General features: G+C 39.7%; 2 protein-coding genes across 3 annotated transcripts; both read right to left on the bottom strand.

Annotated features, from left to right (window-relative positions):
• Nucleotides 1–242: 242 nt before the first annotated feature.
• immt (inner membrane protein, mitochondrial (mitofilin)) lies at nucleotides 243–21,945 on the bottom strand. Its single transcript, XM_041944539.1, has 14 exons — nucleotides 21,799–21,945; nucleotides 19,145–19,212; nucleotides 18,340–18,529; nucleotides 17,519–17,663; nucleotides 16,600–16,689; nucleotides 15,885–16,049; nucleotides 14,295–14,428; nucleotides 8,464–8,567; nucleotides 8,063–8,198; nucleotides 4,674–4,803; nucleotides 4,022–4,245; nucleotides 3,715–3,846; nucleotides 2,320–2,449; nucleotides 243–1,341 (listed from the first exon to the last, which is right to left on the bottom strand). Exons 1-14 carry the CDS (start codon nucleotides 21,838–21,840, stop codon nucleotides 734–736), a joined length of 2,298 nt encoding a protein of 765 aa, XP_041800473.1. The 5' UTR covers nucleotides 21,841–21,945; the 3' UTR covers nucleotides 243–733.
• A 730-nt stretch (nucleotides 21,946–22,675) lies between these two features.
• LOC121611591 (stem-loop binding protein) lies at nucleotides 22,676–27,259 on the bottom strand. 2 transcript variants are annotated; one of them, XM_041944214.1, is made up of 8 exons: nucleotides 27,063–27,259; nucleotides 25,874–25,996; nucleotides 24,949–25,062; nucleotides 24,786–24,851; nucleotides 24,453–24,575; nucleotides 24,144–24,299; nucleotides 23,898–24,006; nucleotides 22,676–23,220 (listed from the first exon to the last, which is right to left on the bottom strand). In XM_041944214.1, exons 1-8 carry the CDS (start codon nucleotides 27,119–27,121, stop codon nucleotides 23,149–23,151), a joined length of 822 nt encoding a protein of 273 aa, XP_041800148.1. In that variant the 5' UTR covers nucleotides 27,122–27,259; the 3' UTR covers nucleotides 22,676–23,148. The 2 variants fall into 2 exon arrangements, with proteins under 2 accessions (XP_041800148.1, XP_041800147.1); XM_041944213.1 differs by having other exon boundaries at nucleotides 24,786–24,857; nucleotides 27,063–27,258.
• Between the last annotated feature and the right edge of the window lie 619 nt (nucleotides 27,260–27,878).

The raw sequence follows: 27,878 nt of genomic DNA, 5'->3' as shown, positions 1-27,878 counted from the left end.
GTCATCACAGCCAAAGGTGGCTACTTCGAAGAATCTAGAATATAAAATATATTCTACCTTTTTTGTTTGCTACACGCACACACAGAGTTTTTTCCCCTTTCTTTTTTCAGTAGTGACATTAACTGGTCGAATGTGGTAATGGACAATACTGTAGATCTAGCTCACACTGATGTTCTGTTGTCATTGCTAACAAATTCATTATTAAAACAGTTTTGAGGGAAGAATGAAAAAATCAGACAGCATTCTTGTTCATGATTTATTGTAACGTGCGTATTGACAAAAATAAAATTCAGCATGACAAATTCTTAAATTAATGTTAGGATAAATTTTTTCATTATGCATAGAAGGGAGAAAACACAACTCAGCCAGAATTAAATACCTAGCCTGTAGGTCTGAATTGACAAGACTAAACTGAAAGGGTGCATCAATCAAATTTTTAACAAATAACTGTCCACAGTGACTTCGTGCTTTGAAACAAATATACTATGTTGCATCTTAACATTTATCACTTAACTTTACTTCGCTTCAGGGAATACAACACTGAAAAGTGGGTATATGAGCATCAAACACTCTACCCTTGCTGTTGTGAATCCAAGCTAAGTACAGGTGCTTTCCTCCCCAACGGTATAAGATATAGCCTCTACTGAGCTACCTTTCACACCTACAGTGGGTAGCTACTTGATACTCAACATTGATTTTCCTTTAAGGATTACAAGTGAGTGAGAGTGGCAGCCTATGGAACCTGGGTGGTTCCTAAACCCACAGCATTTGCATAAGCGGACAGCAAACTGACTACCTGCCTGGTTTCCAATGTGAGTCTGGCTTCAGTCAACCAGTCCTCAACCACTCTCCTGGCCTCTCCTTTCAACTGGTTTAATAGTTTAGCTGCTAACTCCAGATCCCCATGCTCTAAACAGTAGCTTGCATATGACAGAAGCTTGAATGGGTCCAAGTCCTCACTGCACAGCTGGGCAGGCGGGGCTTCCTGTTTGTCCTCAAACAGCAGTGCAGCTTGAAGGTAGGACAAGAAATACTGGTACAAGGAGTTGTGAGATTCATCAATGAGGGCGACCCGACGTGCCAGCGGTCGTAGGGAGTTAAAGCGGGCCCGGAGAGAGGCCTCGCTGTACACGCCGCGGTGCAGGGATTCTTCTGGGAGAGCTGATGACAGTGCCAAGGCAAAGTCATTCTCGTTGCAGCTGTCTCGCACAGCCTGAGCAGCGCTTTCTAGAGGCATGGTGGGGAAATCAGCGTCAGCAGTTTTTAAAGTGTAGCTGAGAGCCTCCACAGAGAGCCAGAGCTGGTGAGCTTTCCGGGCCTCCTCCTCTGCTATCACATGGCCTGGATTTAAAACAGAAGACGGAGAACTTGTGTAATATCAAGATGTAATTTTCAAAGCTCCTATTCTGCCAAGTGCATACCTTTATATATTTTGAATAGATCAAAACTACTAATTACACCACTGAACACTGTATATACTGTATGTGGTCTATAGCTTTGTTTTGCGCTGCACTCTGATGGGTTAGCAGGTTTGAGCCTGTTGACCCTCTGACCACACAAATCACAGCTGGGTGTACAGCAATTGTGACACACAGCTGTATGGTGGGGGCTGCTAGCTGGCAGGAATTATAGCATGGCCAAACGGCCAGTGCCGTGGATGCCCCACGGGTGTGGCCGTAATGCCCCTGCTTCCACATGGCATACCCTGTTTTGAAATGGGTGTTGTGCCCTTACAATAAAGTTGTGATATTCTGCATTAAAAAAAATCTTCCCTTTTATATGTGACATTAACAAATATTCACCCAGAAAAAGTTAGAATTTCCCTGTATAATATGACCTCTTTCTGTCAGCTGCTGTGTATCTGCAGTGTATTTACAGATTAAGGATTTCTGTCTAATTTTCAGATTCATCTTCAACATAGATGAATATAATCATAATTATTATCACATAAAATCCAACATGAATTAAACAGTACAATTTGTGAAATAAACCCCAATATTTTTATTGGGGATCCACTCAGCTGAACATTTCTTGGCCCTAGGGACTCACTACATGCCCTAAATTATGGCCACAAAGCCCAACAAATTTGTATTTATCAAAGGCAAAAGTGGCCTAGATCAAACTACAAAACAGTAAATAAAATAGTTGGCAGGCAGCACATTGTCACCAGATGAGAAAGGAAGTAGCTACTGTTAATATATAGCAACTTTTCACACAGTATTGGTATGACAATATCACATTGTCTCAGTATATACTGTTCATTACGATGGTATTTCTTAAACCTTTTTCCAGAATGTGGTGTGTGCAGGTCTATCTTACTGTCTATGGCCTCCTCTATCCCCTTCAGTCTTGCGTAGGCAGTGTTCATATCCAGAGTGAAGTTATCCAGCTGTTCCTGGTTCAGCTGATGGTAGCGGGTCTCCTGTTCCAGCAACTTACTGTTCAGGACCTGAATACAACCCAGAGCAGAGCATTGTAGGAAAGTTTGCAGCTAGACAAGCTGTCAGAGAAATCCACCATGACAAGTGAGTAGAGTGGATAGGTGGACGATACAGACACCAAACTGACTCAATCTTCTTACCTGTCCTGGTCATCCAGCATCCAGAATCCTCACTTGGAGTGTATGAGAGTGTTCTCATTTTAACAATTTAATAGGGGTGCACGATAGTTATCGGTCCGATAATTATCGGCCCGATAACAGGAAATTATGACGTCATTCCGATAAGTCCGATATCATGACGAATAGCTCCGATAACATATGTGTTTTTGTCAGCACGGCAGTACCTCGCTCCCACGATGAGACCCGAATGGCCTGCAGTGAATGCTGCGTTCATGTGACGTTGGCATAATCAGAAAAACTCATTGCACTGGAAAAATGTAAGAATACCTCCTCATGCCAGAAAACAACTCGTTAACTTGGTCATAATTTTGGTAGTTGCTGACTTGAATTAACATTCGCAGCATTTTTACACGTTACACATAAGAAATAGAAACATTAACTTAAAAAGGCTGGCCGAAAGAACGACTACCAAACGAGGGAACGGGGGAATGTACGTGACACATCTTACCTTAAAATATCTAATCTAACTTGTGTCAGGGCATTCATTTTCTATGTATATTTATTTTCTGTAAACTTCTGGAATGCACTTTTTCAGTTTCTAATCCATGTATTTGCATCAGTTCAAGTGGCCTTTATTTTTTATATCAGTAAGTAATACACCTTATTTAAATTGATGTGAGATATCAAATAGGTTTGTTTGATAGCTTTAAGAAATTGTTTGAGAGGCTTGCCAGTAGTTTTTCGTTGGAAAAATAAATATCTCTTCATTTAAAGAGTCAAACTGTTTTTGGTTTTGTTTGTGGTATTGATGTCATGATGTTAGGTATATGTGTGTGTTATCGGTTATCGGTTATCGGTATTGGCCTTTAGGAGCTGAAAGTTATCGGTATCGGTTTTAAAAAACAGTTATCGTGCATCCCTACAATTTAATATGGAAGTTTGTGATCAAGAATAAGACTACTAAAGATATGACAAAGCATGCCAAGTATCACAAACTGACTAACCTCTAGTTAGTCAGTTTGTGATACTTGGCACCCAAAACTGTCAATACTCAAACAGAACTGACATTCAACAGACAGCCATAAACATAATATATAGAACTGTATGCTATGATGTTTGACTTAGATTTGTAGAATCTAGGGTTATGTGGACACCTGCTCAGCATCAGCTCTCAGTTCCTGCTCCTGGACTTTAAGGACATCTTGGACATGGTCCGTGTGAGCAGCAGCCTGACGCCGGAGCTGAGTCCTCATCTCTGCCTCCATCACTTCCCTAAATTCAGACAGCTACAAACACACACAGAAACTTTTAATTATGAAACAGTAGGTCCTCCTAGTCATCTCCTGGCATTAGTTGGCAATGCACTGCATGTATGTGGCACAGCACTGTTATTCAATCTCGTCAGCTTCAAATGAAGATCAAGGTCAGCAAACCCTGAACCACCTTCTACCCCTTCCATACCTTCCTCTCCTGCTCCAGTCGGGCCTCTTCCTTGATGTGCTGCATGGCAGTGTTTACAGCTTTCTCCAAGGCTATCTGGTCTTCCAGCTTCTGTTGCTCCAGTGCTGCATCAATGTGAATCTGTTCTCTGACTCTCTGCTCAGCCAGCTCTCGATTCAGCTGGTCGATGCGACGGTGTGCATGGGCAATCAGGGCGTTCAGGTCATCAGCTGACAGTTTACCAGCTTACATACAAAGACATACAATTATTTTACAAATACGTCTCATTTATCTAAAGAACTCAATATCAGGTGTTTATCTTGATTAGGAAGTGCACCAGCGGGTCCCAATTCCATCTCGTATACATAATATAAAAGTACAGCATATACACTATGTACGAACATTGACAGTACATCATTTTGACAGTTAGTATAAAAGACAAGGGTGGGGTGAGTGGGATGCAGTTACTTAATATTTGAAATATGCATTTACTAGGTAAAGGATCGTGAGAACTATGAAAGAAAATCTGGGGAGAGGATGGGAGGGGAGATAGATAAATATCATGTTTTTCCTGTCACTCCCCATTGTCAACGATCTCAAAAAATTAAAAAGTGTTATCATATTGAATCACTGTGCTAGGGCTGCCTGTGTGTATGTATGTGTATAGTCTTACTGAGCCCCTTCCAGTTGGCCTGAATCTCTGGGGTAAGGCTGCTCACTTCCCTCTGGAACTGTTGCTTGGCTTCATTAACAAGTTCACTGTACTGGGAGACAATCTTAGCTTCTGACTCTGCAGAGTGCACCTAGACACAGACACAAACATACACACATAAACACATACACACACACACACACACACACACACACACACACACACACACACACACACACACACACACACAGATTAAGCTTTTAATTAAGCAATACTGCCACACAGCCAAAACAATTGACCATCACGGATATAAATAATAATAATAATAAAAATAATATATCCAGGGGTAGCTATATATAGGGTAGCTACTTGCAGCCTTGCAGCCAAAAGCTGCTGACTAGGGCTTTGACAGGTTAGTTAACAAAAGTGCTTGGGCAGGCTCAGATGACAACAGACAGTGCACACTCACAGGATACGATTCAGCCTTGGACCACAAAAACTGTTTAGTCTAGCTCTGCAACAAAATGTCACTCACTTCATTCATAAGTGATTAAGTGTTACAGTTTAGGTAGCTTTTATGCTTTTACCCATCAGTGCAGCTCAGATTAATATGAGCTGAGACCCTGATTATAAATATCACATCTTTCATATCTTAAAACCTTTGCTTTGATCAATGTGTTCAAATGTGTTTCCTTTTTTAAATAGTTTAATCCTTTTGTGACCAACCTGACTACATTTCGGTGGGCTTCAGAAACAAGGAGACCTGACAGACAAACCAGCAGATTCCTAATCACAGATCTAACTACAAATACATCAGACACAATGCATGAACTGACCTGAGCTATAAATTGGTCAACCTATGACTGTTAGGGACACCATTTTTTAATTAGAAAAAACAAAATGCAATCCATATTGTTAGGATGCAGATAGCACATACAGTAAGATTGTACCAGTAAGAGTCTACCTTACATCTTATGTTTTTAATGCTGATAAATTGGTTGGAGAGCGCTGCATCATGGTGGGTTTTTTTTTTTTTTGTAATGTTTACAAGTCATAATAATAACACTTCATACGTTTCCAAGTTCAACATACCAGAAAGACTTTCAGAAAATTAAGTTTCATTCCAATCCTCAACCCTCTTCTGTTTCCATGTGACATATGTTAAAATGAGAACCATGTAAAAGGGTTTGTCTCCACAACTCAAAAAAACCCCCTCACATTTGCAGGAACAGTGTTTGATGTGTGATTAATGTTGTATCTTACATAGTACTTTTAAAGTCTTGTTCTCCATGAACATTTTCTAACTTATGTGAAGTGTCTTTGAGTATCCTGAATAGAACTCTTTCAATAAATGAGGCTAAAAAAAAAATGAGGCTAAAGCATCATGTCCCAGGCATAACATTAAGCGGCAACCTCTGGGGCTGAATCATAAAGCCAATGCGTTTTTGGTATTTCTTCAAGCACCAAAAACTGGTCCTTGCCAGTTGAGACAACTCAAAAGCCTGCACCAGGTTTAAAAGCAGATCCCCACAAAACCAAATCAACTGTGACTTGATTTTTGGAAGGTTGTGTGTGTTACCTGTGGGAAACATGAATAAAGTCTTGACAGGTGGGCAGTGGTGTAATTCTGATGGCCAGTCGCTACAACACTTGAAGATGACACTATGGTTGAAACAGCTGCCAGACACTAAGCACTGCTCAACAGTGCAGAGGACGAGTTCAGGCCAAGGACGGAATTTTAACAAAAAAATCAAGAGGTGTGCAGATTTACAAGTAGTAACTACTACAGGCAAACACACAGGTATAAATCAGGTGAGCCTAGATGTAACTGGTCTTGAAGTAAACTGCTAGAAAGAGATTTTAAGACGAATTGCAATTGTTTTTCAAGTGCTGGTGCATCTCAGGGCAAAAATAGTTGATACAGATGTTAATCCATTAGTTTATATAAAGGGTTATATTTTCTATCTTTTAGTATTTTGATCTGCCTGTCTTTAAGGAGGCAAAGGATTTATATTAGATTTTTTTTTTCACTTTTAGAACTTACTGATATTACTTACTGATTACATCATTAGTGCTGTACTATGTTCATATACTATCTGCTATTAATATGTTAATACATCACATACATAAATAAATCACACAGACATATACCATGCCATATGTACTTTGTATACCTATAAATCCATTACAGCTGCCAAAACTGACTGACTCACTCTCCAAGACACCAACACCAAGAAAAACACAGCATGGGCGATCAACGTGCTAAGACTGCTTAGTGGAGACAGAACTGGAAACAGATGTTTTAATGTATGATGCTAAACGCCTAAATGAGCTGCTGCGGGCCTTTTATCCATCAGTACAAAATAGTAGCGGTAAACCAAACTCTGTCACCAGCTACGTCTCTCTCAGGTGTGGGATATCCTGCCACTTCTCCAAATTTGACATGAGTACGTGAATAACTGTAAAGAAATAAGTTATCCTGCCTGCTGACCTGCACACAGTGAAAGGCGGTTGCTATGCAACATACATGTTTACTTTCAGACCCCCTGCGCAGTGAGAGCAGTGACAGATGAGAATAGGCTAATTTTAAATCAATAAAATAATATTAATCACTATTTTGTCAGGCTTTATTTTTTCCATAGGAACCTGCTCACTATCCATTATACCTTACATATTAATCTTAAATTAAGTGCACCTTTTTAAAATTGCATGTGTTGACAATTTTTGAATTCAACACTCTTCAAAGCTATAAAAAATAGTTTTTTGTTTTAGATATTATTTTGTTAATATGTCACAATTCCATAATTAGCAAACAATCTGTATCTTCTTTTGTATAAAACATCTCATGGTCCTACTTGTGTTTTGTACTTACGTATGCAAGGCAAATAAAGAAATAAAATGAAAAATAAAAATGTGCCCAATACCTGCAAAACTAATGACCATCAGCTTTGTGTTGCATGTTAGCATTGTAACTGTGAACATGTTGCCATGTTGATGGCTGTAGATTCTTAATCTTGCAATTACATGTACCATATCTAACACAAAAACATTTCTACTGATTTTTTTTGCTGGGCAAGTTCCTGCAACTCCCCTGGAGTTGCCACAGGTTGCCTGGCAACAGGTCCCAGCCAAGGATTCATATAACTCCCTGTAAAATAGTGAATTGCTGTTTTAACCCTTCTGTTTTTGAACAGATTAAACAAACAAGATATAATGTGTTAATAAGTGAGCATTAGAGATTCAGGTTTTACTGAAAAGGCAGGCTAGCTGCTTCCCTCCGTATCTAATCATTGTGATAAGATAAGCTAACTGGCTGCTGGCTTTGCTATATTTACTGTACGGCCATGAGAGTGCTATCAGTCTGAACATCAATCTCTTAGCAAGAAGGGGAATAAGTTGATTCCACCTACCTTAGTGACCACTTTGTCTAAGTCCACCACCATTTTATGTAGATTCTCCTCTGCTGCTAAAACCAGTGGGCGAACAGCAGTGACCTTCAAACTTTTAGACGCGTCTATCACTGATTTAAGACTGTCCATGGCTTCACTACAGTGAAAGAGAAATGGGAGAGTTGAGGGGAGGAAGAACACATTTTGAGATGAAAACTGGTTGAGAATTGAATCAGGGTAATGTTGTTGTATATATCCAGGCTTAGCAACACTTTCCTGGATGTGTACATGTTCATGTGAACTATGGTTGATCAGTCAACAGTATACTCAAGAGGTTCAGCACAGCAGGCGAACAATAAAAAAAAAATCCTTTTTTACATCGAGTGTGTCCATGTGTGCATGCATTTAGCCATATGTCTTACTTGGCTTTCAACAGAGCAGTTGCAGCATCATTCACAGCGCAAGTTCTGTCAGCAAGAGCAGTTTCTAAATCCTTCCACTGGGCTGACTTCTCCTGCGGTGGAACCTGGATTAATAAGAACTGTAATCATTCCACTGCAAAACAATTATGTTGCCTATTAAAATGGTCACGGCATAAGAAGTACTGGTAAAGGTTTTGTTGTTAGGTCTACGGGATTTTGCTACCACTAACCCTTATGGTTGTACCAGTTACTTATAGGCCGCAACACACGCTTTGTTGCATTCGGCTGTATTACCTGCCGAGTGGGTTCTCGCACGTCATCATGATAACTGTGTACACCATGTGTACCATGGCCGACGCTGCAGCAGCATGCGAGCACTTACACACTGTAGTCTCACAAGTGCAGACATCGCACCCCCAGGCCTTCCTCCTCATCTCTGGAGATTTCAATCATGTTTCCCTGTCTTCAACTCTCCCCACCTTCACCCAGTCAAATGCCACCCCAGAGACAATAAAGACTACATTACTGAAAACTTTTTATGACTCTGTGGTTGCATCTACAATCTTTTATGCAGTGGTCTGCTGGGCTGTGGAAGCTTTGAGAGGAACAGAAAGAGACTGAACAAACTGGTCAGGAGACCTAGCTCTGTCCTGGACTGCCCTCTGGACACCACTGAGGATGTAGGAGAGAGGAGGTTGTTAGCCAAGCTGACATCAATCATTGACAACCCCTCCCACGCATGACAAAGTGGGGGCCCTCAGCAGCTCCTTCAGCAACAGGCTGCTGCATCCACTCTGTATGAAGGACCAACAGCTGTCAGAGCGTTAAACTCCAGCGTTGCTTAATGTAGCACTGGGTCTTATTCATACTTCAGTATTTTTTGCACTGATGTGTGATTTATCATACACAAATTACCTTGTGCAATATTACTTTTTTCACTCTCATTGAGTACTCAACCTATCTATACATACTGGTATTCTACTGTAACATATACTGTATAGATTTATTACTGTGCAATAGCGTCAATGTTGTACTCACTTTATCCATACCCACCATGTGTAATTTCTACCCATGTGCAATTTGTGTAAAAAAAATTCTATAGAATTTTTGGCAGCATATTTTTATGCCAATTTTTACTTGTAGTTCTTTGTGGCAATGTATATTTCTTTTACTTTTTTTATAGTCCTTTATATAAATACATTATACATTTTTTATAGTCCTTCATATAACACGTATATATATACGTAGTCAGCTTTCATTTTGTATTTTGTATCTTGTATTTCTGTATTCTGTTGCAATTTTTTTCCAACTGCTATTACCGGCTGCCTGTAACACCCAAATTTTACCCGGCTAGGGATTAGTTGATCTTATCTTACTCTTATACACTTGAGTCGGTCTGAATGGGATGATACTTATGTTCATTCAAATCGATTTCTATTTCAAGTGGCATGGTAATTGTATCCTGCTCAAGTAAAGTTACGTCTTAAATTTTTGTGACTGTGGCTCGGGAGGTAGAGCGGATCCATCTCCGGCCTCTGCAGCTTACATGTGTATCCTTGGGCAAGATACTGAACCCCAAATTGCTCCTGATGCTGTACGTCGGTGTGTGAGTGTGTTATTGCTAGCAATGAGCAGGTGGTCTAGCTACTTGCTAAGTGCTTTGAGTGGTTGTCATGCTAGAAAAGCACTATATGTATACAGGAACTAAGTCACAAGTCTACTGCTACTTCTTGTTTCCTTCACAAATAAAAGGTTTGATTCTCCAGGTTTGGTGTCATGAAACTTTCTCCTATAGGTGTCATGAAACTTTATGAAACTTCCTCCTATAGGTTTCTGGAACACTATCATGTATGACCAGCACTGCTTTCCTCAAATCACTGTTGTATAAACCTATGCAAATGTCTAGCACTGCTGCGGCTCTCTGAGCTTTCTCCACTTAGACCGTCTGAATCCCAAGAGCATATTTTCTTCTTGCAGTTGTGGGTGTACAGCGTGAACAAGAGGGGGCTGAGAGTCCTGGTTCTCTGTAGGATCAAATCTGAAGCCATTATGCTAACATTATACTTGCTGACATAGAAAGGTCTCTTCCAGCCAAGAGACTGGGACAAAGAACCTTCTTGCTATGAGGTGTAGGAGTGTAGGATGGGTTAGGGTTAGGGCTTTTCTTCACCCTACTCACTGGCATATGAAGTTTTAACAAAATACTTCACTTTGGTTTCGCTGATCTGTTCCACCTTTTTACTTTATAATGTTATTTACAAACACAGCACATACAGTGGTGGTCAAAAGTTTACCAACCTGTAAAGAACATTATGTCATGGCTCTCTTGAGTTTCCAGTTATTTCTACAACTCTGATTTTTCTCTGATAGAATGATTAGAACAGATAATTCTTTGTCACGAAAAAACATTCATGTAGTTTGGTTCTTTTATGACTTTATTATGGGTTAACAGAAAAAGTGGGTCATAAATATACATACAGCAATGCTAATATTTGGTTACATGTCCCTGGCCATTTTTACTTAAATTAGGTGCTTTTGGTAGCCATCCACAAGCTTCTGGCAAGCTTCTGGTTGAATCTTTGACCACTCCTCTTGACAGAATTGGTGCAGTTCAGATAAATTTGTTGGCTTTCTGACATGGACTTGTTTCTTCAGCATTGTCCACATGTTGTCAATAGGGTTTAAGTCAGGACTTTGGAAAGGCCAATCTAAAACCTTAATTCTAGCCTGATTAAGCCATTCTATTACCACTTTTGATGTGTGTTTGGGGTCACTGTCCTGTTGGAACACCCAGCTGCGCCCAAGACCCAACCTTCGGACTGATGTTTTTAGGTTATCTTGAAGAATTTGAAGGTAATACTCCGTCTTCATTATCCCATTTGCTCTCTGTAAAGCACCAGTGACACCTGTGTTCCAGCAGCTTCTAATCTAATTCTTGGCAGATCTGCTTTTTGGTGGTTGCCTCTTCACCCTCCTGACCAATTTTCTCTCAGCAGCAGGTGATAGCATTTTCTTCCTGATCGTGGCAGTGACAGAACAGTGCCATGCACTTTATACTTACAAACACTCGTTTGCACTGTTGCTCTTGGGACCTGCAGCTGCTTTGAAATGGCTCCAAGTGACTTTCCTGACTTGTTCAAGTCAATGATTTGCTTTTTCAGATCCGTGCTGAGTTCCTTTGGCTTTCCCATTGTAGCGTTTGTGGGTGTTTGTATCCATTGAGGCCTATTTAAATGGCCTCAGAGAAGTCACAAGCTGTAGTCACTCATAATCACTGACAAGAAGTTGAGGCCATGCTATGAAGCTCATTTCATTGACACAACTTTCTAACTCAACAAAATTGCTAATTTATGTTGCTGTATGACCCAGCAGATTTGGGCATTTTTTCTGTTAACCCATAAAAAAGTCACAAAAGAACCAAACTTAATGAATGTTTTTTGTGACAAAGAAATATCTGCTCCAATCACTCCAATCAGAGAAAAATCAGAGTTGTAGTAATAACTGGAAACTCAAGAGCGCCACGACATTATGTTCTTTACAAGTGTATGTAAACTTTTGACCACAACTATAAATCAATTTTTGGAATCTGTGAATCGATTCATGGAATATAAAAATCACGATTCTTAGGGGTGCGTGATAGTTATCGGGCTGAGAACAGGAAAATATGACGCCATTCCGATAAGTCCGATATCATGATGAATAGACCGATAACATATGTGTTTTTGTCAGAGTGGCAGTGCCTCGCTCCCACTATGAGACCTGAATGGCCTGCAGTGAATGCTGTGTTCATATGACGTTGGCATAATCAGAAAAGATCAAGATCAAGAATACCTCCTCATGCCAGAAAACAACTCGATAACTCGGTCATAATTTTGGTAGTTGCTGACTTGATTTAACATTCACAGCATTTTTACACGTTACCCATAAGGAATAGAAACATGAACTTAAAAAGGCCGGCCGAAAGAACGACTACCAAACGAGGGAACGGGGAAATGTACGTTACACCTTGAATGCGGCATGCGGCACAGCGTGCTTGTGAAAACAGAGTTCAGACTTCTTCAAAGTTTCTGAAGAAGACTGTTCGCTGTTTATCCGTAACAAATGTTCCAAGCGAGTTCCACGAGGAGGGAGAAATTGCACGAGCTTTGATACTTCAAACCTGGTCAGCCACCTGAAACATAACCACCGCTTTGGCGGAGTTTGGAAAAGCGTATGAGGATGGCCGGCCTGCTAAAGACGCTAACGTTAGCAAGCCAGCCACAAAGAAGCCACCGGGACTTACTCAAATCGGCGAAGCTTTCGAAAAATTGAAGAAATTTGCCAAAGATGACCCACGGGCTAAGGTTATTGAAGATTTTATCATGAACATGATGGCGCTTGCCTTACTATGGACTGCCCTTTTTTCAGTTTGTTTACATAGATAAGTCTAAGTAAGGGATAATGTATCTTTCTTCAGAATGACATAGAAGCCCGGTGGGGTTTATTTCTCCATAGGAACCTGCTCACTATACATTATCCCGCTTAGAACACGGCTTACTACTAAAGTATTCAATAATGTGACATAAAATAGGGATCAAAACGTATTTTATTGATTTAAAATGAGCCTACTCTCGTCTGTCGCATCTCTCAGTGCGCATCGGCACTGAAAGTAAACACGTACGTTGTGTAGCAACCGCCTCTCACTGTGCGCCGCTGTTTTTGGTTTTGTTTGTGGTATTGATGTCATGATGTTAGGTATATGTGTGTGTTATTGGTTATCGGTATCAGCCTTTAGGAGCTGAAAGTTATCGGTATCTGTTTTAAAAAACAGTTATCGTGCATCCCTAACGATTCTTATGTCAATCAATTTTTTCTCCCTACCCTAGCTATGATATACAAAACTACAAAACAGGCCAGAACAAATGCTAAATGCCTTTGGTTGCTAGCAACAAAGGAGAACGCGGCCTTACTTGAACCCCAGTGAACTGAACTAGTTTCTCACTGCCACTCTACTAGCTGCATGGTTCAGCCATGCACTGAACTGATTGACTGATTTAAGTTCTTTTACAATAACGAATAGAGACAGACAGACACTAAGTCACAATACTTCAGCGATATAGTTTATCACTGATTGCCCATCATGGTCTCAACAGAGTTCCTCAGCAGCACGCCTCATGTGTTCGTATTTGTACTCCCCCTCTGACATTTGCTTTCGCACAGGGTCATATTAGTTAAGGCCTGCCCTCTTGAAGTTTGGCAACTACATAGACAAACCTGTGATTTTTTATATATAACAGCATATTTATAATTTAAAAGCCCCTTTCTGAAGCTACTACGTTTGTTCAGTTGTAACTTCTCCTAACTTGGCGTTACAGGTACATTAGTTACACTAATTCTATTCTACCATGGATTATAAAAAAGAAAACTGATCATACTTGGCTCCTATTTTGTCTTTTGTTGTGCGTCTTCACTGTCATGAGATTTAATGAACAGTGGATAACAGTAAATATTAGAAAAACAATCTAAATGAATATTTAGTGGCATGATAAATTCTCAGTCAGGAGAAATAATACATGTATTGTTGAATGAGATGCATCATTGATGCGATTGAATTTTGGTCAGTGGAGATCCCTGTGTAATGATGACCTGTTTGATTCTCATAACACTGGGCAGTAAATTGTAATAATGATAAAACTGAATCATTCCAACCCCGATTATTCTATAACATTTGGAACAGCACAGTACAATGCCCACCCACTGGCTCTAACACAAAAACAAACCAATTCACATATGTAAATCTAATAACTTAGCATTACTGTAACATCCTTGGTCAGTGGCACTGTGTTCTGTACCTCTGCTTCCATAGCCTCCTTCAGTTTGTGTGTGTGCTGTGTGATAGCCTGCAGGGCTGCCTCCTGAGCTCCGATGGCCTGCAGTGTAGCTTTAGCCGAGCTGGCCAGTGAGTCTTCAAGACTGGCTGATACAGCTGAAAAAAGGGTCAGAGATAGACAGACACACAGGAAACATGAAACATTGATAGAGAATGTTAGGTAGGCTGGAGAGCAGTAGAGGAGGCAAACGAGAATTCAAAAGTGATGCAGAGGAATGCTAACATTGCCAGCCAAGTTCAAACAGTACTAATTAAGCCCATCAGCGGCAGATATGCCAGTTTTTAAATCTGGTGTGTGTGTGGTGATGTTCCTGCGCTGTCATACCAGTAGTAATGTGTTTTTATGTCAACCAGCAAAGACTGGTTTGCAAGAGCTGAAGTGGGCAGCAACCATAGCAATACCAATACCTCAGATATAAAAAAAGCTGAGTAGGGTTCACTGTTGGGGCATGGATGGCAAAAGTTTCAGTCACAAAGACTGTTCATGCGGCTAGTGTATCAATAGCAACAGTGACTAAACTGACATCTGCAATTAGATCTACGGGAACGGTTAGTTAATAGGGTCACAAAATGTTTTAGACAGCGCACATTTGATGATCATGATGCCTGCACATTAGATTGATGTGTAAGGAAAAACTGAATAGCAAGTCTTCCCGAGGTGACTGAGAATCTCAGTGTAGGACATGATCAGACTGTGGCGAGCAGGAACAGTCTGTCAACAATTATGTAGAGAGTGTGGTCACAGAGAAATAGAAAAACATTGTATGGGTGAGTGCATGTGTGGCATACACCAAGCAGAAGAGTACAGGCCTGAATGCTCAACAACTACAGTGAGGGGATCCAGCAGCCCTGTTATGCTGCGGGGGACATTTTGCTTGCATTGTTTGGGTCCACTTGTTATCTTTTAGGGAAAAATCCCTGCAAATCAATACAAAGTTACACCGAGTAATCACCTTCATGAAACATTTCTAAACTGATGATAGTGGTCTCTAGCAGGATGACAATGCCCCCATCCATAGACACGAGTGGTCAATAGATGGGCTGATCACTATAAAAATGATGTGAATCATATGCTATGGCCTTTGCAGTCACTAGATCTCAACCAAATTTAACACATGTGGGACATTTTGGACCAATGTGCTAGATAGTGCTCTCCACTACTACAATCAAAATACCAAATGAGGGAATATCTTTTGAAAGAAAGATGTTCCATCGCTCCAGTAGAGTTCCAGAGACTTGTAGAATCAATGCCAAGAGTATTAAAGCTCTGTAAGACACATTAAGTTGTTTTTCATTTTTTTCAGTCTGTACATCTACACACAATTTTGTTGTTGTATTGTTGTATAACAATCATATTGCCAGTGAGAGCCATTATGTCACTTAAATGTACAATTTGTGACAGATATACTGTATAAGGGCATAAACTGCACAATAATATGGTCAATAAAATGACAAAAATTAGGTCAAAATTACAGTTACACATGTGCTCACTAATTCAGGTGGTACGAAACAGATTTTCTTGTGTGTGTGTGTGTGTGTGTGTGTATCCTACATGATAGGATGTCCATTTCCTCCTGCTCTCGTTGAGCCAGTCTAGCTGCCACTTCTTCTACTGGACGTTCTTTCAGTGGTTCCATTGCTGAAGGTGACTCTGCGTCAGGGTGAACTACTGTTGTCACAAGTGCATCCTTAAGGTCATGGCAGTCTTGACACTCATCTAGAAGGCACACACACACACACACACACGCACGCACGCGCACGCACGCACACACACGCGCGCGCGCACGCACGCACACACACGCACACGCACACACAGAGAGAGAGAGAGAGAGACATGACTCAGACATATTCTGCTAGAGCTACATTTATACTAGTTATTGTGTAGTAGAGAAAAGGAGACACATTCTTTATCTGCGATTTAGGAGGTGATAGCAAATTCTCTGGTGTAACGTTATTTGTGAACTCTCCAGCAACAACACACACACACACACACACAATATATATATATATATATATTTAGTGTCTGTGTGTATGTATACATAGTATGTAGACATTTATTTTTTGCACTACTACATTCTCTTAATGTGTCATTGTTTAGATTGTACAGTTTTTATTTATTTCTTTTTAATATATGTATATATGCGAAATTTCGATTCTCTGTTTGTCTTGTACATACTGCAGAATTGACAATAAAGCGGACTTTGAATTTGACTTTACTTTGGGATATCAAAGTATACAGTAGTGGACAGGTGTAGCTTGATGGTTACCTTTAACTGCTGTCTCTGTGTCACATGGAGCAGGGACTGATGTGACCTCACTGATGGCTGAGATGATATGAGTTGCCTCTGCTGAAGCCTCTGGGGGAGACACAAGTACAGAAAGACAAAGGCAGTTTGTGAGGCTGCATGTATTTGATTTTGTGTGACAGACTTTTCACAAATTCAAAGGAACAAAAGTGCTGGATGCAATGAACGGTACAAAGTGATGAGATCACTACAAACATTGAATGTCTGAAATTAAAGTGAAATTATTTGGCTTGTTTTGTAGACAAAATTTTGATGAACGATAGCAGTCAGTGTTGATCTTACTGACAAACTCCTTGCATTTACTGTGACTACTTCATATTAAAAGTCAATTCCTGTTGTCTGTTAAATGTTTTGAATGTGAAGCTGCAGCAAGAGGAAATGTTCAGCCTGCATTAGCAGTTACTTAATATAGCATTTTTTCTTGAAATGTCAGCGACACCTAGTTCGTAATACTGCAAACTGCAAGCACTTTCATCAGTGTGCCATAAGCTCCATCACTATTGTGTGACCTCATTCGTCAATAGACACTTAACAGACATTTATTTTAAATAAAAATCTTTGAGATTAATACTTAATGAAAATATAAGTTATTACAACATAGTTAAGTTAACAAAAACTACTTGGTAATGGTTAGAGAAAGAATGTGGTCATGTTGAAAAGTAAACATACTGTAAACTCTAGTATAAAGTATGGCAATATCTTAAATAAGATCACAATAATATCAAATTAGACTTGTGGTATTATGCTGCAAAGTACAAGGCATAATGTATCTCAGGACAGCAAGGTGACAGACTGAAATGGCTTCTGTAACAGCAGTGGTCAATAACTCAAGAAATTTCCAGCACACAATGTATGAGTCCAAACCAAACCAGAAACCTACCCTCTATGCTCTTTCCAGGCTGCATTGGGACATGACCCGTTTCATTGGCTGGACTCTCTTCTGCCTCTTTCATCTTATTCTCTGATTTGGTTTTGGACGCCTTCACCTGTTTTTCCATCATAGAGGGAGGCTGCACCAACTCCATCTAAACAGCAAAAACAGCAGCCATTTTTGTGTTTGTACAGAGCCACATATCACAACCACTAATGTACAAAGTCTGTGATTCTGAGGTTTTAGGAATAGAACATAGAACAAAAACATTTTAAGTAATTCATATTCGCAAATCAAAGCAGGGATGTCCTGCTGTCATTAACAGCTGATACATAGGTGTCAATAACCTGCTGTCTGAGGAAAGATAATTACTAATGAGAAAAAGAGTGGATAAATACAGTAAAGAAACACAGTAGAATACTTGCACATGGGGGAATTAATTTGTAGATTAAAAGTATGGTCCTGACCTGTTCTAAATGGAAAGTGACCTGAGACAACTTCTGCTGTGATTTGGCTATATAAACAAAATTGAAAAATTTAATGAAATTAAGTAAAGAAGGGATCAGCTATTGATTTGCTTTATTTGAACCAATACTGATCCACTAAAATATGCCTGAATCAGCCCTGACACTGATTCATAGGATCGGCTAGAGACATCTATGTTTCAAAGTAATTGGATTTATTTTCTAGTTCTCTTCATGAATGTAATTTTTGTATGTTATTTTTCTTTCACATCCTGTAGTATTCTCAAAACCCTGTCTAGTCTAATGAAGAAGAGATTCCAACTAGTCTTAGCACATTGTCAAAACATGCTGTGAATGCATCTTGACCTGTTTCTTCATGGGGAGGCCGCCATCTTGAGAAGCAGGTCCCAAAGCCAGACCCAAAAGCCATTCGGAGTATGGAACATTGTTCTCAACGGCTGCTCTGAATTTATGGTCCCATTTGGCATAGAGTATTGTACCTCCAATGCCGCCGCTTACTGTCACCAGGCCAGCAGCAACAACTTTAGCAGTACCCCTGCGGTTGAAGAGGACACCAAAGGACAGACAAGGATCTGATGTCAACAGTGTTGATGTTCCCTACAGAATGACAGCGTAATTGTTTGTGTGTGTCAGGGGTGGGGGAGCCCTACGTGCCCTTCTTTTTCTCTCTCACTGTACGTGTCTGCTCTGTTACTTTCTTCACCAGTAATGTTTATAATGTCACTAAAAAACACAACTCACATTTTAGATTTTTTCACCCACAATTCTGCTTTCACAACAGCAGGTAAGCCATGTGTGGGGTAAGCTTACTTACAAGCTTTTACTTGGCAATAAAAAAAACAATGGAATAAGTTGGCCCGCAGTAAACAGGAGTTCATGGATGCCTCTGTTCTCTTGGCAGCATAAAAAAATGAAATGTTAAAACAGGTAGCCAAATATACTTTGGTGACCTGTAATACACCTGGGCAGCCTGCCCAAGTTATGTCTTTGTGTGGGAAACACTGTCAATGTGTTTGTGAGAGACAGCGAGAGTGAGACAAGGAGGGGTTAAGTGAATCAATACACGGTATGAATGTAATGCACAAACTCTCTATTTGTCTCACTTGAAATTTTGCACAATTCATCTCTGTAAAGTGTGTGTGTGTGTTACCTGGTCTCTCCTGCTGTGTAGTGCCGACAGTGTTGCAGATTGGTTAGACGGGTTCTCCCGAAGTTCTTCTAAAGAGCAGGTCAATATTGGAAAGTCAATATTAGACAGACAGCTAGTTCATGTCGTGACTATTATTGTGCGCTAAAGTAATCACTACCTGATGTATTTTGCATTTCAAAATTGCATGATGACAAACATACAAATTTAGAGGTTAAATAATGTGAATCAGAAAGCATTTATTACTAGGCATGCTCTAATCATGTTTTTTGCCACGATACCGATGCCAAACGTCCATGAGCTGTATCAGCCAATACAGCTCATTTATATATACAGATCATCAAAACAACCAGACACAAAAACAGTTTCTTCCCACAAGCAGTCACCCTGATTAATAGTTAGGTAGTATTGCAGTGTCACAAGTAGTCTGACACCAAAACATCCACTGAAAGGCCATTTGTAATGCATTAACACTTAGTTCTTAACATGTACATTAACCATTAACTCTCACTGTCAACATAAATACCTGCAATTTGTATATGTCATTGTATATTGTTTATTGCCTCACATTCTTGTATATATTGTTGCTTTTTGTTAAGTCTTTTTTTTTGTCTTTTGTTCTCATTAAGCCATATGTCCTTTTTTCCCTTGCAAGGACATGTGTGCAATGTTTAAACCTGAGTCAAATTCCTTGTATGTGCACACATACTTGGCCAATAAAGCCAATTCTAATTCTGATACAGATATTTTGTTTGGTCAAAGCAGCTGATACAACAGTATTATTGGCAGCATAACCCAGGCTATAAATGCTGTATTATTGTACAGCATGATGTAAAAAAAAAAAAAAACGCCTACAAAAAGTCATGTTGGTCTCTTACTATGTCAACACATTTTATGTAGTCCGTTAAATAAGCAGAGCAGTACAAAGAACTTCCAAGGAGCAATGCAACAAGTAGCCTGCAGTAAGTCTAGAAGGGCAACTGAAACAATAACAATAATAATAATAACAATTGGCAGCTGATCGGTCTGAACATTCCTATTTAATGCCTTATTCTTTACATATTTTCCATGCATCTATCTGACTTCTTAACTGGGTGGTACTATAACAAAGGGGTGTGCAGTATACTCGTGTTGTCACATTCTGCCATGACATGAATTTTGCAACACCATCATTACCACGTTAAATGTTTTCGCACATTAAAAGTAAAAGTAAATTTGCTTTATTGTGGCAGCAATATTATGCAGGTAGAGGGCTATGCACATACTCATTGAACTGGAATTGCATCCGCTATCATTTTCCTCACTATGATGCCACCTCCAGCAATACAAAGATATGGAAGGTAACATAAGGAACAACCAAAAGGCAACCTCCGGGGCTGAAAAATAAAGCCAATGCAAGAGTGCAACAAACTAGCCACTAGGTTTCTGCAACCGAGCTTCATTCTGCCTGCCTCAGCTCCACTCACGTTGGACCTCATTGCACATTTTCTGAGTAGCTCTGAGTTTGTCAGTCAGCAACTGCCAAGAAGGAAACGGCCACCGTTACTGAACCTCACAGTGGCTCTACGTGTTACGTATTTTATTCTGTTCTACTGAATGTAACCCAAGCGTCTGCACAACTGCGGGACATGGTGCACAAACCCCACTAGAAGAAATGTGTCACACGCTTGAAATACACATACGCATAACAATTTTCACTTGAAACGAACATCGTCAAAAATCAGTGTAATGACCAGTACAAAGTGTTCTAGCAATATTTTAGCTATACACATAAACGTATTGTCCTGTGCGCTCAACAGCTTTACCGTATTAGAGACAGCACTGTGGCCCATTATTACTTACATGCATTACATTAAACAGACCGCAAATTATGCGAAGCAATTGCATTGTCGATTTTTGCAACGAGGTGTGTGCTCAGTGCTGGAGACTATCGGTTAGACATTAGCCATATATTTACTGAGTCCCTCCTGGTAAACTGCAGTGGTGACTTTTAAGAAATTTTAAGCATTTTCCAACGTTACACCGATAAGAACAAGCACATTTATGGGAGTGAAGGGCACGTTTGAATGGAGCTCATCAATGACAACAGGTAGGGTGATATAACAAATGTAGTTATATCACCCTACCTAACATACATGGACCAGATATGAAGTTATTTCATTACAAAAAGATCAGTGGAACTTTTGCTAGCATCAGCCATATTTTAAAATGGTAGCCAGTTAATTGTTACGGAACATTAAACGTTTTCTCTTCTTCTGTCAAGAAAATAATGAAAAAGAAAATGAAGAGACAGTTGACAGTAGCGCACTTTTGCTAAATTGTAGATGGGCGTTTGACAAGACCTCCCCACTAATGTTAAAACATAGCGTTAGCTCAACTCGTTAGCTTGCTAAAGGTTGAAATGGCTTTAGCTATCGGTCACTGGAAGCTAACGATCTAGCACTTGACATTAAGGATAGTTCTTTGAACATGACAACAAGGTAAAGAGTCGCGTCATTTATAAATGGTTGGTAGCATTTTAGGGTTAACTATTCAAACTTATTCCCATTACAATCCGTTAGGACACCTTGAGGCATGCTATCGGTCACTGAATGACAACAAGCTAATGCAATATGGTGGTTCACTGCTGTGGTTAACTGCGAAGGCACGCGTCTTACCCGGGCTGTGGCATTAGCTCCTCTAAGACAAGCCCTCAGCATGATCCTCAATCACTTTTTATCTACTCCAAGTCAATTTAACCTTTAAAATTACTTAGCGGTAACTATTTTCCTCTATCCTCCTTTTCGCTGTTTCCTTATCTCTTCTTCTTTGTAATTTTGGTATTTTAAACGCTTGTGTACGCAATACTGCCTCCCTCGTCAAAAATTGAAACTGACGCATATGTCTCAGAAACTCAAACCCCCAAACAGTGGCATGTCGCGCGCGCATTTGGTAGACTAACAGATATCAAAATAGACGTTCAAGTACTTAACCTGTCATCATCTCTCTGAGGAGTGAAGATTGCTAGCTGTTTCAGATCATCTCAGATTCAGGTTTGTTTTCTTCAAACTTGAGTTTTAACATGCACAGCTCTTCTGTGGCCCAAGAGGGAAATTATGATTATGAGCCACCACATCAAACAAGATTACTGCAGGAATCCACTGAGTCAAGATATCTTACAAGCCAGAATGGGGCATAGATGACCTCATTAGGTCAGTTAATCTTCCAACTGGAGTCACAAAGAGCATTCAATCACTTAGAACATCTTGGTTTAACATTTGACATTCAATTACTTTAATCAAACCGAATCAGGAAGTACAATAGAAGTGAAATTTGGTACTCAGGTAAAAAGCATCTTAATTTACAAGGCTAGTCCTCATAAACTTAATACAATAGTATACGTAGAGCAATGGTGAGTTGAGTGCTTCCACTGTACAGACATGATTGGTAACAAAGCTGACACACTGCTCAGCAGCTACTCATATGTCAATCAGTGACACTGGGAAGACACACTGACTATCAATCCATTAAAGTTCTGGTCATAAAAGACAATGAGACATTTAGTTGGTTTTATTTGAAATTCTTCACCACGAAAGAAACAACAATAAGAACAGTAACATTTGAATTAAAAAAACAACCAATGTAAAAACAAACACAGCCCAATATAACTGAAGTAATGCTAGTCAATACTTGAAAATGTACATACTTGAAAAAGAATCCTGTCAATATGAATCATTAAAAGTAAATTCCTTTGCCTTTGGTTTGTCTATCTCCTTTAAACTATTTAGAGAGCCCTTTTATTTCAGCCAGTTTCTATATATTCTTGCATTCTAAAAAGCAATTATGTGATTTATAATTTACATATGAGCGAAGCCTGCTAGACCACACCACAGATCAGTGCTGACTCCCTGAGTGGATTAACTGCTGGAGCAGAGTCATTCGGGCTAAAAATTGAGGGCGGAGTGGGGGTGAATCATTTGAGATGTGTGTGTACATGTTATACTTTCTTGGAGAGGGTCTATAGTGACCTATGCCATGTCACGCTCTGCTGTACTTTCTGTCTTCTGTACCTTCACTGGAGTACCGAAACAGTCTTCACCCTGAACAAGAGAGCACAAGCAATCAGGGTCAATAAAATCTCTGCTATCAATAAGGATCTTGACCTCAGGTTTAGTAGTTCTATTTTCTGAATAATTGTTCCACATGACAGATTTACTGTAACAAATAAAATATACAAGAGATGGAAAGACTGCACATTGTATGTCTACTTTCCCCCCTGCATTTGTTTGAACAATTCTTCATAATGAAGATTCTGCAATATAATATTTCACTGGGTAAATTACATATTCACATAATTTAAATATCACAGGGGTTTTCTTTGGATTATTTTGCAATAACTACCTTTCTTGGAAAGATCTCTAATTTGGTACTCATTCTACAGAAACTGGAGACAAGGTTCTGACAAAGTTTTAGAATTACATTAGCCGTGTTGAGATTATTGATTTCTTCAAAAAAATATTATTTGTTATGTAATGTTTGGAATGTGCCATTGTGCCGTATCTATATATGCTGAATTCTATGTTTCTAAATCTTCCCATGTTCAGCTGACCTACTGTGCTCTGGCAAAAAAAAACTCTTACTCTTTGTAAATGATTTTATTGGATGTTTATCAAATGAGGGCAGTACTAAATAACAGTAACAGTTATTTATTGGAAACTTCCTTTTCTTTGAGTTTTAGATGTGATGTAATGCAATTCTACTAAACAGTCAAACTCACCTCCAGTAAAAGGCTGTGTGTGGTGAGAGAGGCTGGGGCATTCTGGGAGTCTGACAAAGTTGGGAAGTCCAGCTCAATGTCCATTACATCATCCAGACCCAACTCCTCACTGCAGGCACAAACAATAAAACACATGACAAAACATGACCAACATCTGATTGATAGTGGACAGACTGTGTATAGGATCTCGTCACTACAGGCCTCAGGTGACTTGTATCCTGTTGAAGGCCAAAAATATCTTCCTACATGTTATTGAGGACTTTGTCCTGGCCGTCCTCTGTTGGGGGGTCCCATGCATGGAGCTTGACCTTCCACAGTTTGATCTGCTGATCCCAGGATCGACGGCTGTACTTCCTGAACTTATTTGGAGTCTTTGGGTGAACACCTGGCTGACGCATGTGTCTGGAAAACAAAAAGGGAAAGAGAAAAACAATGGAACCCAAAAACTTAATGTTTTACTTTTTTGCATTGATTGTATTAACATGACTCTTTAGAGCGACATGTGATGCTGCTAGCACTTCAACCTTGTGAGTGTGTGCGTTTTTGTAGACCTACTTTGGAACTTCTTTAATGTATCGGTCGTAAGCCAATGTGTTCTTGCCATAGTTTATCTGTTTCTGTCGTCGTAGTAAGACAGCCTCATCGGTCTCCATGTTTTCTCCCTCTTTGGAGTCACAGCTGCAGCAGACCAGACAGACAGGCTTACCACTTGCATACATACAGACTCAAACAATAAAGGCGCGACATGCGGCTAATAATTGTGAATAGAACATCTAAATATCAGATGTAATGCAATTTATAGCATGCAGGCCTACGCACAAAAGACAATGTTTTCTCAACAAGTGAATTTTCTGCATTTAATGGTCAATAATAGACATGGTGACATACCTCCCAGAAGAGCCAGAGGAGGTCTTCCTCTCTCTTTGGGTGACCTCTGCACCCAGTATCCTTCTCCTGTAACTAAACACACAATCAGTGAAGTTGGCACTCAATAAAGATGGTGCTTGGAATCAAAGATAAAACCACTGAAATAGAAGCAGAGTTTGGTTACCGCTGCATGTCTCTGTGTACATCTCTCCTCATCTCAGCATCCTCCACCTGGCTGCCCCAGTCAGCCTGTCTACCACAGCGAGACACTGGGCCTGTGCTCTCGGGAGTGGTGAAACTAGGGGGAAAACACATGTCTTAATGAGCTAACTCAGTTAAGGTTCTCAGTTAAGGTATCATAGAATACCACATGACTGATGACAACAGTTTTTACACATTTTCAGCTTAACTATGTGATTGGCATATTACTGGAGAATAATTAGTAAATGTGGTGATAGTAAAAAGGCCTAATCATAAGTATGAGAACATTTCCACCTGATACACAGTGGTAATGTAATTAATGTTATAAGCAAATTTAATTAATATCACATAATATTATATTGCAAATAAAATGAAATGCTTCATTTATACCCAAGTTAAAATGCATGTGCCCACAGCGGACAGTAGGCCTGAATTACACTAATAAGGTACATCTATATTTTGTATCAACAAAAACATTTTATATCTAGACTTTTTGGAAAATACATTTATTATCTAGTTTACAGAAACACACTGCACAATAACACATATATTTAATGCACACTTCTGAGTGAGAGTAAACAGATGTAATAGAGAAAACGCAGGCTTCTTAGGCTTTCATTAGACACATGAGACTAAAACAGTTAAAATCTTCAAGCTTCAGCCAAAGCCTTGAAGGGCTGCTTTAAGTTGTGCAAGCAACCACATGTCACTGGACATTTTTTGATCACAGCCCATAATTTCAAATATTTTTACTGCAAAGATATAAAAAAAAAATGCCAAAAAGCCAAGAAGAAGCCAAAAGTCACCTGTACAGTCACTAGGTACAACTATGTGTAGATTTATTAAAAAAGACAGTTCAGTTGCATATGTAAATGTAATCAACTTCTATTGTAGGTATACACTCTTACCTGGTATGTCTGTTGTCAGAGTGGCCACTGGTTTCCCTACCATGACTGTGTACCTCTCTGTTGGCCCGCAGACTCCCATCAATTCCTCTCTTCCTGCAGTGGGACCACCGAGAAGGGCCATAGCTCCAAGGCAGGGAAGACACAATAAAGAATTGTATTTAAATACACAAGCATGAGTTCAACTTTATTTTATAGATCTTCATTACAGGCATATCTCACGCGAAGGTTTCTACCTGTCTCGAACAACCAATACAGTACCAAATCACGCAATACACACCCAAATGCGCATTACCTAAAGCATCAAATACAGAATTGACTTGCAGACTACATGTAGCGTCTTTATTTAACTAGCTAGAGTAACCAATGGGGACGTTTCCGAATCAAAACAAAGATGGCAGTCCGTCGGCTACCTGGGAGCAGTCGCAAATTAGTAAACAGGTTAAGAATCTTTGTTGTCGTGTAACGTTAGCGGACGGAGCATTTGTTTCACCCAGATAAATCCTTTGTGGATTATGAAAATAAAGCCAGAACAGTGGTTTTTGTGTTTTAAACGGGTTTCTGGGTTTCGCTAATATCATGGGTTAATTGAGGTAATCTGTTAAAGAAATCGATAGTGACTTTTGTGACTCGGGTGTAACGCCATGCTAATAAGCGAGAGGCACATACTACATAAATAAACCAACTTTCGTTTGTTTAATAGAACGTAAATAATTCGTTCGAAAGTTTAGCCGCCACGTAACGCTACTTCCCATCACAGGAAGTAGCTATCTCCACACATTATGACATTTTTTTTATTTATGCGGTTTTATGTTACTCGAGGTTAGTGTTTACCGCCCCTCTCTCAGTCTTTCCTCCCACGCCACCAACAACTGAACAGGTTGTGTGCGTCCCAGTGTTAGAAGTGGCTCGCCACTAGAAATAGCTTAAGTAGTAATATTATAGCAGTAGATACAAGCTAACGCAGGAAAGAAGGTGTAGGATCAGCGGTCGCTTAAATTATAGAACTAACCGATACTACGTTACCGACAGATGTGTTTTGCTACAAGCAAAACATCTACTAAAATATTTTTCGAAACAAGGAATTCAGCCTAATATAATGTCCTCCATTAAGTAGACGAAGACATAATGGAATCTCGTAATAACGGTGTTTTAAGTAACGACAGGTTAAACTACAAAATTAAACACGTACCAATTGTCGTGTTGGCTGTTCTGAGCTTCGTGTCGTCTCCCTCCAGTCCAGTCACACATTTTCTTGATGAATATCTGGCGAGTAAATTATTTCTGTGTTCAACAACGAGGCTTTACAGCAGGTTCGCAATCTACAAATACCCGCCAACACTGAAAAACGCGCGACCCCAAACAATCCAAGAAGTCACATGGCCGGAAAAGGCGGCTGTGCACGTCCGGGTTGCAGTCGAATCCATATGGTCGAATCATGTTCTAGTTCTAGCAGGTTCCTGTCTGACTGAAATGACCCGGAAGTATATCAGTGGGAGCTGTAGGGGAGCCTCAAGCATGCCTTAAATGACTGTAATGGAAATGTCTTCATGTGTTGAAGTGTCCTTAAGCATCACTTTCATGTGTTTGAACTGTGAATGTAATGGGAAGAAGGACTGTCTCATGGCAAAAGATGGACTGCCTGCTTTATTTAGTTTCTTTTCTATATTATGTTATCTTCTATTATGTCTTGGTTAATATATAGAATTTTATTTGCCTTGCACTTGTTTATGTTTCTGTAAGAAGTCATAGTGGAGATTCTTACTGGAATTTATAAATATTGTCAAGTTCAATAAAGTTGAAAAAAAAAAAGACTAAACTGCCTCAAGCGGTGTGTATCCCAGCATACCTTGCGCGGTCCGGAGTCTTTCGAAGTCTTCCGAAGATTCTCCCGTCCCTCTCACTTCAAATCATCAAGTTTTAAATTAAAGTTGGGGCTTGTGATTAGTGTGATTAAAGATTTTAATCAGATTAAAAATTCAACGTGATTAATCCGAGTTAAAGTGTC

The sequence above is a fragment of the Chelmon rostratus genome, chromosome 9 (genome assembly GCF_017976325.1).
Source record: "Chelmon rostratus isolate fCheRos1 chromosome 9, fCheRos1.pri, whole genome shotgun sequence".
Classification (NCBI taxonomy): domain Eukaryota; kingdom Metazoa; phylum Chordata; class Actinopteri; order Chaetodontiformes; family Chaetodontidae; genus Chelmon; species Chelmon rostratus.
This window is presented reverse-complemented; position numbering and strand designations above follow the sequence as displayed.

Excerpts from the sequence above, each read along its gene's own strand:
- LOC121611591 (XM_041944213.1), bottom strand. The coding sequence starts at position 27,121 with ATGTGTGACTGGACTGGAGGGAGACGACACGAAGCTCAGAACAGCCAA. Across the intron at positions 25,997-27,062 it reads AACAGCCAACACGACAATTG|CTATGGCCCTTCTCGGTGGT; the intron begins GTACGTGTTTAA and ends CCTGCCTTGGAG. Across the intron at positions 25,063-25,873 it reads TCTGACAACAGACATACCAG|TTTCACCACTCCCGAGAGCA; the intron begins GTAAGAGTGTAT and ends TTTTCCCCCTAG.
- immt (XM_041944539.1), bottom strand. The coding sequence starts at position 21,840 with ATGCTGAGGGCTTGTCTTAGAGGAGCTAATGCCACAGCCCGG. Across the intron at positions 4,246-4,673 it reads GGCCAACTGGAAGGGGCTCA|CTGGTAAACTGTCAGCTGAT; the intron begins GTAAGACTATAC and ends TTTGTATGTAAG. Across the intron at positions 1,342-2,319 it reads GATAGAGGAGGCCATAGACA|GCCATGTGATAGCAGAGGAG; the intron begins GTAAGATAGACC and ends TTTTAAATCCAG.